At 40.7% G+C, this 12,119-nt stretch overlaps 1 protein-coding gene across 5 annotated transcripts in view; it reads right to left on the reverse strand.

The window, feature by feature from the left end:
• Nucleotides 1-12,119, reverse strand: part of furinb (furin (paired basic amino acid cleaving enzyme) b) — a 90,801-nt gene that overhangs the window by 17,861 nt on the left and 60,821 nt on the right. For all 5 annotated transcript variants that reach the window (XM_005470972.4, XM_005470970.4, XM_005470973.4 and 2 more), the window contains exons 7-8: nt 3,837-3,925; nt 1,221-1,393 (exon numbers count right to left, since the gene is read on the reverse strand). In XM_005470972.4, the coding sequence (XP_005471029.1) occupies nt 1,221-1,393; nt 3,837-3,925 (262 nt within the window). The remainder of the gene's footprint in view (nt 1-1,220; nt 1,394-3,836; nt 3,926-12,119) is intronic.

Consider the following 12,119-nt stretch of genomic DNA (forward strand, 5'->3'; position numbering starts at 1 on the left):
ATTTTTGTGACCAGCTACCAGACAACTATCAGAGAATGCAGCTGGTCTTTGTGTTAAAGTCTGTGTCCCTGTTGTTTTGTGTTTCTGTTGGCCTAACACGAGCCCAAACCTATCCCCAACACTTTTGCATCTGGAGGTTTCTCAGTAATTTTTCACTGTGGAAAGCAATGGCACACAAACAGTGATGGCAATAAAACCAGTCTCACTGTAAAAATCAGCCACTCTGAATGTTTACACTGAATCTTTTGAGCCAAAAACATTCTCTCTTACTCTTATTGTATTTAAATTGAGCCCATCTCTCAGTTAAGATCGTCTTCTTGTGCACCTCTGGACTGCTTCGGACACAGCTGGCATTTTTAAGTAACTCCTAGGAAGTCTTTTTCTGACCAATTTCACCTTGGGTCTCAAACTTTGGCAAATAAAAAAATACCACCTTCTGTGTCAATCTGACCCGGCTTTCATGTTGAGATTCACCATCGGCTGCGATAAGAGCTGAGTCTCCGGCTATTACCCACAGATCAAAAAGCTGGTTTTAGTGAAAGAGTCTGCAGTGTCCAAGCCTGAAGGCGGTGCATCAGGTAAGAAGCTGAACCAGGAGCGTGGTCATCGCTTTTCTGACATTCACAGGGTTATGCACTGTGAATGTGTCCCGCAGGGTCAGACTGTCAATGCCAAGTTTCACTGTAACATCTGAGGTAGAACATTCAGCGAAACAAACTGAAGTATACTGGGGGCCATCACGCACTGACACAAAGTGCACTGAAAGGGAGTCTTTTTTTTTTTTACCTCAGCAACAAAGTCTTTGCACACCACCTACATTACTTTACTGACTCCCTGTGACTTTGTCCTCATTCCCAAAATAAAATTCAAATTAAACAGAGCCACAGAAAACACGGTAGAGGACATTCAGATGCACGGCTATAAGGGGTTAAAACTGCTTCTGCACAGGAAGCAATCTACATCTAAATTAAAATGAACGATGATTACTGTTTTTTTATTTTGGGTGTAATTGTGAAGTCTTTTGATCACAGCTTGTAAGCTAAGCTGAGCTAAGCTTGATGGCTTCTCATCTGACAAATTTTCATAAACCAAGTAAATATGAGTCTCCCAGAATGTTGATTTATTACATTAAAGAGGTGATGTGACTTTGATAGGGATACTATAAATAAGAAATGCAAGACATTAGTAAATTAAAAGACCATGTTGGTGCTCTGACTGACCTTGGTGATTCCCTGGAGGAAAGCCTCCTTAGCCAGCTTGGCAGGGCCATCCAGAGACTTGCCGTCATCTTCCGGGCCCCAGCTGGCACTGTAAATGTGGATGTGCTGAGGGTTCAGGCTAAGAGACTGAGCCTCCACTACATCTGTCACCTCCCCATCCAACATACGAACTCCTATTAAAACAAAAACACAATGAAGGGTTTAGATAAGGTTACCGAAGAGAAAGTTATGAAGAAATAGTGACAGTGTGACAGACGGTAGAGGGAGCAGTGAGATACCTTAGAGACAAAATAGGCGTAAGTTGATAAAAAGAAAAAGAAGAAAAAAGTCAAACGAATCGGTTAGAACGTAAATTTTCTTTCTTTTTTTTTCCAGCTGGAAAAAGAAAAACACAACAAAACTGAAAACCGGAGAAACCAAGCTCTTCACAAGAAAAACAAGACTTCACAGAGTCTCGGTTTTAATGAGTAAGCACACAAAGCTCGCCCACGGATGCTGCTCTGGCAGATACTACACTATTTAAGCATCATGTAAACAAAATCCCAGGGGGTTGTTAAACCAACCTTCCTGACCCCACCAAAACCTATAGAGAGGACAAGGAGACAAATCCAAGTTTCTGCAGATGAGAGAAAGCCACACACGCACAGGTAAAAATGAGCTGAGAGTTTACTGAGCCTTCAGCAGTCTGCTGTGTCCACAGGGTAGCACCGCATGTCACCTTTCATCATACCTGAACGCAAACCTGTCTGAGTCTTTGATGTGAGCAGCCTCAGATCATTCCTCTGAACATTAATAGCTGTAGAGAGGCGTGAAATAACCCACCCTCAAATAAGGTCCATTACTGTTAGAGGACCCCCGGACCTCAGAGCATACACTAAGACTGACAACGTCCCCGCATTAAGACTTCAATAATCCGTTCTAGTGAACCTGCCTAACCCTGCAGGAACAAACATATACCAGTGGGGATGTGACCAAGGCTGTAATTACAGAGTTGGCGCAGGCATTCAGTGCAACACGTCTTTGAATACTAAGCAGCCCGAAGCAAACGTAACTGTGCTAAACATGCAACATAAAGCACATTGTTTGCTCTGTGATCGTTACGCGAGGGCTGCACTGCAGCAGTAAAGGTAATTACTGTCGTAACAATTCTCATCAACTTCCTGCGGCTTGATGGTTCCTGAGTAAGACGCTTGCGTGAATTCCCTGCAGCTTCACTGAGTCACAGGTAGCAGCTATGGGTGTGTGTGCAGGCACAAGGAAACCAGGTACAGTAGATAGAGAGGAAACACAGAGTGAGCCAAGTAGGGTCAATTACAGGTTTTAAGTACTAATCGCTAATTATTACTCTGTAAGGACACACATATTTTAGCTTTAGTGCAAATACAACTGTTTTGCTCACACACGCACACCCACCCACACAAAAACACACACAACTTGAGTGTTCGGGAGCGAATCACAGCTGTTTATAAGCAATCCACTGATGCCGTGACGTGAACAGATTCACAGAGGAATAATTTATGAGAGCGGGGCCAATGCGCGGCTCTGTCGGGAGATGAATGGTAATGAAGACAAAGAAGGAGCGTTATGAGTAACATCTGTGAACAGGCTGCTCAGGGCTCCACCGGCTCCGCTGAGTCTTGTTGGCTGCCATCATGGCATTGACAGATTGTTTGATGACAAAAGTTACTAAAGGCCTTCTTGGAATAATTTATCAAACACAAAAATATTCAGGAGGAAAAATAATCCTTCCAGACTTGATTTGTTTTCACAGATTTAATTTGAATGAACTGCTCTACATACAGCATCTTTCTGTACGCATATCTGCACAGGCTGACAGCTTAATTACTGACTGGAAAAGATTCTCCCCAAAGGGTCTAATTTTGACTAACTTTCATATAAACATGAATATGTATCAACAGTTTAACTAACTTTGAAAATCCAACTTGATTAAAATAAATAAATTAATTAAAAAAATATTAAGTTTTATGTGGAGAGCCAAATAAAGGTGGAGGGAAGCACAATGAAAGCATTGACACGAATTAAGAAAATCAGATTGAGCCTTTCATAAACATTGAACATGAACCCAACCGGTTTAAATGCAGGGATGAAATCATTACAGTGACAATTTTATTTGTTTTACTGGAGAATAGGAGTTTTAATTAAGTCATGATCTACTTATTTCCAGGCAAGAAAACTGCAGCAAATGATCAAAAGCAATTCATCTCACAGGCTTTGGATAAAGAACTATTCGCTGCATAATACTGCCTATCTCTGCAGCACACTCTCACTTGTACATCTGAACAATACAGAGTCAGTCAGTCAGTAAATGAGAGTCAGTGGTCCAGAAAAAAACATTATGGATATTAGCTTTAAAATCTATCACTAGATCATTAATAAAATGTGAAGACTGAGCAGCTGCAAAATTGTCGTTCTGACACAAACCCCAAAGTCCCAGAGATCTTAGAAAAAAGACATTAACTTCCAAGTTATTAATGGTGAATGTGTATTTTGTTCTGTATTAGTTCTAAGTGAAATTATCATAAACTCATTTAAATGAGTATAATACTGATTAAACCTTCTGTCAAATTAAAAATATCAATCATGTGCTTCACTCACCTCCAATTTTAGCATTATAGGCCACACCCACGCCACAGACGCCATTGTTTGCTGCAGCTGCAACTTCTCCTGCACACCGTGTTCCATGCCTGGCAAGAGAAAAGTGAAAGTGAATGAAAAGAAGGGTCATAAGAAAAGAAAAGAACATTAAAAATAAACCCACAAAGGCTCTGATTGCTAAATAAAATCAGCGAAAACGGCAGTTAATGTTCTTGAACTGTGCTGGATGTTTAAATAACAGGGCAGCTAAAGTATTGCTAAAAATAAATACGCAATCAAAAGAGAAACACAAGCCCATTGGCCCTCGTTAGAACTGCAGCACACGCATGTCTTACAGCTTTAACAATAGATGTCAAAAAGCCTGATATGCCTTCGACATTTAAGGGGTTCTCATTTAGACAGCCGTATAATTTAATACTTGTAACAACACAGAGAGCTGTAACCTCTGTGGTGAACCTGATATGCAATTAGAACCATAAAGGACACATGAGATTTGTTTTTCCACACAGCACAATAAGTATCAACAAGTGAAAAACTGTTTAGGTGCTTTATTAAAGAGGAGCTGCAAATATAGCATTCAAACAAAAGAAAAATTGTTCTGTGAAACAACTGAAATTGTAACTTAATAAATCAAACATGATGTTTGCATGTCTTCCTAATGGTACTTTTTCCACTTTAATTTTTAAAGGTCTTAAAAACACATTTTTCTCCCCCAAGTTTCAGCCTCAAACGTCCGCAGTTGAGGTCTTCCTCTTTTCCTCCTACCTGACAGCTTGATATTCAGCATCCTTTTTCCAATTTCACCATCCCTCCTCTGCACATGTCCAAACCATCAACCTTGCTTCTCTAACCTTGTCTCCAAACTTCTCAGCCTGAGCTGATACACTATTTCTAATCCTGTCCACCCTGGTCAGAAACTCTCTTCACCTCCACAAATCCGCATACTCTTCCTTCAAGATTACTCTTACTCCATTTTGCTTCCTATCCACACCATGGTGGAACAGTTTGAATCCACCTCAAATGCTTCTGGCCTTGCTTCCCTTCTACCTGGTCTCCTGAAAACGCATTATATCCATCTTCGTTCTCTATATCATATCAGCCAGCCCTAGTCCTGTGCTATAGTCCTGACATTTAAAGTCCCTACTCTCAACTGCACACTCCTGCCTTTCCCATCTCCTCTTCCTTTGTCTTCAGCCAACAGCAGGACAATTTCCACCGGCACCCTGCTGGCCAACTGCACCGGAGGTGCTCGTTGCTAACCAGTATGGAAATCTCATTCTTGATGATCCGCATGTTTAATTTGGCAAAGATTTTATGCCAGATGCCCTTCCTAATGCAACCCTGACCATTCATTCTTGGGATCAGCACGAGTGCACTGCCCGTGCCTCAAACTGGTATCTTGAACATAACAATGAATTCACTGTACTCAAATGGACTCCACAGTTACCAGATCTCAAGCCAATTTCATCATAAATGTATATCTGACTAATCTGCATCAACTATGTGATACTCTCATGTCAACATGGACAAAAATCTTTGAGGAATATTTCCAACACTTTGTTAGGGTCAAACCCTGCATTAGCAAGATGTGCCTAATACAGTGTAGAGTGTATGTAGTAGTATACTATACTATACTATACTATAAAAACATGTACAAGTAGTACTAAACTCATTATACATAATATTCCGACAGGACTACAGGCAGAAAAACCCTAACCCCGAATCACCAGTTTACCTAACATGCATAACTTTGGACCACGGAAAGTGCCCAGAGAGAACACTGTGCAGGCACATGGAGAACACGCAAATTCTACATAGTGAGGCCTCAGCTGGCAAGCAGATTCAAACCTAGGGCCTCTTGCTGTGAGGAAACAGTGCTGAGGTACTGCATCACTCAATTTTTTAAGAAAAAAAAAGTATTAGAAATTTTTTCTCTTGTGACACAGGCTATAGGGTCTTCCAGTCCAAAAAAACGACTGAATAGAAACCTGAGGACAAGTACAAAAGCCTGTCGAAAACTAACTTTACCTTTGACAGTCACTGGCCACAGGCCATCCAAATGAAATACGAGATTTTATCAATGCCCATGAATTATTCACGAAGTCCATCAATAATTCCTTGAACCAGTCTTGAGTTTCAGAGAACAGACAGGTTGCCTATAGAGCGTTGTCTACATGTCAAACAGACCAAAACTTCACAAATGGAAACTATTCCAACCCCCTACAAACACACTTTATCAAGATCTTTATTAGATCTTGTCCTATTATAAACAATGGAGAGTTTAATTGAAAAATGCAGAGCTTTGCATGATTCCAAGGAAAAAGGTAGTCATTACCGGAAAAGAATTTAATTTGTTTCATTGACTTTTGGGGAGATGAGATGGGAAACAGGGCAGAGTGAGCATTTGGCATTTAAGACAGGTCATTAAGATTGTCTCCTGATTACAGTGCAGGTATCTGATTAGGAACCGCAGTGTTTCACACCTGTCGGGGGGGGATGTGTTGAGTGTATGTTATCAGAACAAAGCTAATTACATCCACAGCATTGCCACATAGGCGCCAAAAATGACTTCCTTTTTGCTCTCCTAACCTCGCTTATGATGAGCAAGAGGACAAAGTCGTTTCACAGGGCGGGAGTGTGGCTACACCTCCAGCTGAGATTCTGATTAGACTTTGTGTGGATCTGTGATACATTACCCACCCGCTAACTCGCAGTTTTGTTCACTCTGATATGTTTTAGCTGAGAATCACTGCTGTTTTATTACTTATTCCACCCATGTCGTTTTTGTGACAAAGTCACGATTTATAACTGAAAAAAGAATGATGTGGAAACCCAACCAAAAACCCCCCAAAACTGAACTTTGTTACAAATCATTCATTTTATGACCCAAGCTGTCAACTACAAGCCTTAATGTGATTTTTAAACAAGCAATCAATTTGCCTAACAGGGATTATTTTTCATCGGCCCTTACAGAAGCACCTTGGCACATATGGCAGGATGTAAGGCAACACAAACGCATTTAACAAGTTGTCATTGCTAAATTGAACTATACTGTTTTGCTCACAACTAGTTTCATACTACTTAAATAGCAGCACTCAGTGGGCACATTTCTCTAAAGAACCACACACACACACACACACGGTGGTTCAGCTATCTTAGTGATAGCTGAACGACATCTCTAACCTGAACCATCTATCTATCCATCCATCTTCTTCCAGCTTCCTCCCGGTGGGACATGCCCGGAACACCTTGCCCAGGGGCATCCTTGTCAGACGCCCGAACCACCTCAACCGGCTCCTTTCGATGTGGAGAGCAGCGGCTCTACTCTGAGCCCCTCCCGGATGGCCAAACTTCTCAACCCTATCTCTAAGGGAGAGGCCAGCCACCCTTCGGAGGAAGCTCATTTCTGCCGCTTTTATCCGCAATTTCGTTCTTTTGGTCACTACCCACAGCTCGTGACCATAGGTGACGGTAGGGATGCAGATCAACCGGTAAATTGAGAGCTTCGCTTTTACGCTCAGCTCTCTCTTCACCACGACGGACCGGCACAGCGTCCGCATCACTGCAGCCGCAGCACCAATCCATCTATCGATCTCCGGCTCCCATGACTTGCGAACAAGACCTCGAGATACTTTCAGCCCTAACCTTTCAGCCCTAACACTTTCAGTCCTAACCCTAACCATCAAAAATGAATACCTAACCCTAACCCTTACCCTAAACCTAACCATAACCTAATTGTAAACCTGACACTAAAACCACATTTTGAGCCTCAAAAATGCCTTTAAACTCGTGAGAACAGGCGTGTGTCCTCACAAGTAACTTGGTCCTCACAAGTATAGTAGAATGCCAGTTTTGGTCCTCACTAAGATGTCTAAACAGGAACACACACACGAACCGAACTGCAACATGTTAGATGGGGAGGCCATATCAGCAAAACACTTTACAACCCTTTATAACTTAAGCTATAACTTGCAATACAGAATTATTCACTCACGCACAAATCAGTCAACTTATTGTATCAGAGTATTAAAGAAGCATTTGTTATAGTAAAAGCTTGAGGTATGTCTATAGTCTCAGCTGATCAGTGTGGGCTGTTGTTTTCTGTACAACAGGACATCTCTGTCTGCATGTGAAGTGGGGAGCAGACCTTTTAGTGAGTACCCATTGTCTAATCAGAGCACTAAAGAGGCACAGACCTGCCCACTCATTACATTTTAGCTCACAATTGCGTGTCTGACAAACGTCTCACTGGCTGGCTTTACAAGCTCGTCCACACATATCAGTGTGTTATTATGTGCTGCGAGCGCAGAGTGGGTGTTGAATGGTGGCCGTCAGTCATTTCAGATCATACAAAATGGAGCCATAAGACCACTAGTGTGACTATGACAATACCTTTTTCCACACAACAAAAGTATGAGTGAGAAGATTTTATGTTGATGGCAGATGCTAGGGTGTAGTTCTCTTTAATTACTGAGAAAGCTGGGTGATCAGTGCTAATCAGGCTCGACCTGGCAAAAGTTAACTTACTACATTTTTATATATTAAGGGACCAATTTAACATAAAACAATCATAGATCTATATTTGAAAACATAAAAAGACACTAAGTGCGTCTGCTGTAATTTAATGCAGCAGTGGGTCACTGCTACACACCAGTGTAGGCTTTAATGTGAAGGTATTCAATGCAGTTACTGATTTACGAGCAATGTTTTTGGAAATTAGACTTAAAAATTATAAATCCAACTCGCATTTGTTTGTTTTAACCCGACATTTTGCTACATATTAAAGCAATTTACAACTGTCCCTTTACAGTGGTCATAATTTCCTTGGGGTGAGTGAAAATGAAGGGAGAACTAATTTTAAAAGGGAAGATGTTTTGCTATCCTTTATTACACAGGCCAGGGAGCATGCCATTACCCGCAATGGCTAAGATCACACATCGTCAGCACTATGGACAGCCAGATGGCTTGGCCAAGAAAACGCCTTGTTACATGCAGACATTTGCAGTTTAACTGCACAAAAAATAGCAGATTCATGTGCCAACTGTCACTGACATTTGTTTAAAAATAAACACACCACAATCCATGGCTCAATCCGGGTCTTACGCCAAAAAGTCTCTTTGAGTTTTCAGCTTCCTTTAATTACATCAGCACTGCTATGTTTTCATAAGACATTCACAGTATTGGATTTAAAAAGGTCTGGAATTCTGAAAAGGGAATTTTAATTAGCGCTTTATATTAATGTCTCCACTGCCTTTAGTGGTAAATATCGGCATGCACATGCTGTTGTTTGGTCCACAGCATCACAAAACAGCCTTTACGCTCCAGACAGCACATATCCTCAGACCATGGAGCCACAGATGTGATGCCAGGCAGGGGATTCAGCCAAGCGAGGCAGAGTGCACAGAGAGCCAGAGGCCTGAGAAGACTTTTATCGAGAGGCTGTGCACACCAAAATGTAAATGTTTCGAATACTGTCTGCATATTCACATGCACATAGAGAGTGGCTGATCTGGATCGAATTCAGCAAAAACAGCCAGACAGCTTAATATATCCAGGGAGACTCAGACGTGCCAGAGCACACAAAAGGGTTTATGATGAAGCCACAATTTTATCTTTCAAATGTCCATGAAATTAAATGATTTCCGAGACACTTTACTGAATGCCTCCATTCTATATCCATTTAAAATAGATTGGAAGAGTCGTCGGAGATGTGTCAAGTAGCGAGAGTAGGTGTAAGTGTAGTTTCAAAAGTAGGTAAAAGTTGACGTTTGCACAAAAGACGTGACGAGACAATGAAACACTTTCAAAACGGTTCATTCTGCAGAGAGACAATCACACTAAATAGTGGATGTCAGAAGCTACATACATTGTCTAAAATAAGCTTAGAATAAGAAAAGACCAAACAAAGCTTAGATAAAAGGCTGTTGAAGTAGAAATGCTCTGTTTACACGGCCAATGTGACCCCCCTTATCTTATCAGAAGAAGCAAAAGGGACAGAGAGATGTAATGCTTTTATCTGTCATCCTCAGGACAAGGAACCATTTTTGGAAAAGTCAATGCCCTGTCATTTGTTGGAGAATTTAGACATGTCATACAAGACAATCTCCACCTCGGACCTAGGAGTCAATAACATCATGAAATGTACTGTATATAAAGAATGCAACAATAGCAACTAATATAAAAGAATTCTGCAAAAGAAAACTCTTCTTGGATGTGACAAATACAGCGTGAGAATCTTAGCTTTGCCACCATCACAATTTTTAAAACTGTCTTTGCTTTGAAAAAAGGTGATGGCTTAGTGAGCAGATGGAAGAGGTTACATTTTATGTCAATGCATTTTATCCTTTTTAATAACCTCCAAAGGAAATCCACTAATCACGGTGGTCAGCTGCTCACACACACACACACACACACACACACTTTATTAGGTACATTTTGCTAGTACCAGGTTGACTAGATGCAACGAGTTGCAGTGATACGATTGGCTGATTAGATATTTGTGACAACAAGCAGTCCAACAGGTATACTTCATAAAGTAAGTAGAAAGTGTATATGCATTTGTACTTAGTACAGCTTTGGTTTCAAAGTGGGCATGCAGAATACTTTACTGAAGGAGTTCTGATGCTCACACAGCTCTGTGTTAGATTCCACCAGCTGATATGACCATGACCCTGACCACTGAACCAAATAATGTCATGCTTTAATTATATCTCCTGCAGTAAGTCTGTTTACATTCCTTTGTTTACTTTATGATACAGTGAAGGTGAAATGGTCACTGAATCCCATTGCTGAATGAATACTGACTATTATATTTAGTTTTTCAATTTTCACATTCTTTCAGTTCCCGTCACAGAGAGACTAAAAGAATGTGTCGACAAGAGGTTTATAAAAGGTTTATCTTAATAGAAAACATATTTTTTTTTGCAGATTTCTCATTTTGATTTTACCTTGAACGAAACCAAGGTGGTTACTTGGACACACAAGGACCTCTTGCTGACCAACTTCAGTTCTTGCTGCGGGCTTTGAGGAGTGCTGTTACATTTTTTGGCCAATCACGAATGGCAAAATATTGTCACTCTATCTTTTTTCCCCCCTACACATTAATGCAAAACTAGTAAACAACCTTAAAGGGGTGCTTCAATAATTTAGCAATATTCTTGCAAGCTTATATTAAGAGTACTGTTATTAGAACAACAAAAGACATTTTACTACTGAAACATAACCCTGCCAAATCACTCGATGCAATCTAGTCGTTTACAATTTTTAGAGTCGTCTAGATAATACTGTGGCAGATGAGCAAGAGAAAGACACTTCCTCACTACAACACCATAATAATCATATATTTCTGGACTCATCAAACCAAATATTTAAATGTGTTGAAAGGTTTTCAGTTTTTGTTAATACAGTTTCTAGTATTAAGGTTTAAGACAGTTCTGATGTTGGCTTGTTGAAGTGAAGAGGTGACCTGGAAGTGTCTGCAGGGCAGCCATAGTAAGAGCTGGTGAAATTCTCTAAATACTAAAGGGAGGTCCTTCAGTTTTTCCTTCATTATCTCTCTGAGCACTGACTAGAGCCTATACCATCCTTCAGAAAAAAGATGGTATAGGCTCTTACAAAATTAAGCAGCTTGAAGCCTATATAGACCTATAAAAAAATTCCAATTTTGGTGATAAATTCATATTTTCCTTTGGGCTTTACACCTGCATCATGCAACATTGTAACAATGCATATGGAAAACTATTAAGCCATCCAAAATAATGCAGTTGGCTTCTCTGAGCACTAACGATGCCTCTTACAAAGTCCTAATGAATTATCCTCACATCTTTCTCGGAAAAGAAAATGAACAGGCTGCTGGTCGGCTGCCTGGCTCGCATGGCTTTGCCTTTCAGTGCTGACATGAAATACTTTCTCGTAAACGCACTTTGAATCGAATACCTCTCTGTTCCAATGCCGAGAATCTATGTTTACAAATGGTAGATGAATGTGACCACACATACGCATTCAGTTTGTGTTTGTATTCTGTTACACAGAGGATGTGTGTCAAAATATGCATCATCAAGTGAGACTAATGTCTAACGAATGCTTGGCTAAACTGTAGGATCTGAGTCTTGGCATTGCTCAGTTGATTTTAGAGGGACTGAATAGGGTCCGTTCATTGTAGCTGCCAAAAGGATTAGGCTATTTTCTGCTCTACTCAACTCAGCTCAGCTGTGGCCTTAGGCAGGTCTGTTCAGATGGTTACATTGGAGTGAGAAGTAGAAATAGCTTCATTGTGTGGATGAA

This window comes from Oreochromis niloticus, linkage group LG7 (genome assembly GCF_001858045.2).
Source record: "Oreochromis niloticus isolate F11D_XX linkage group LG7, O_niloticus_UMD_NMBU, whole genome shotgun sequence".
Classification (NCBI taxonomy): Eukaryota; Metazoa; Chordata; class Actinopteri; order Cichliformes; family Cichlidae; genus Oreochromis; species Oreochromis niloticus.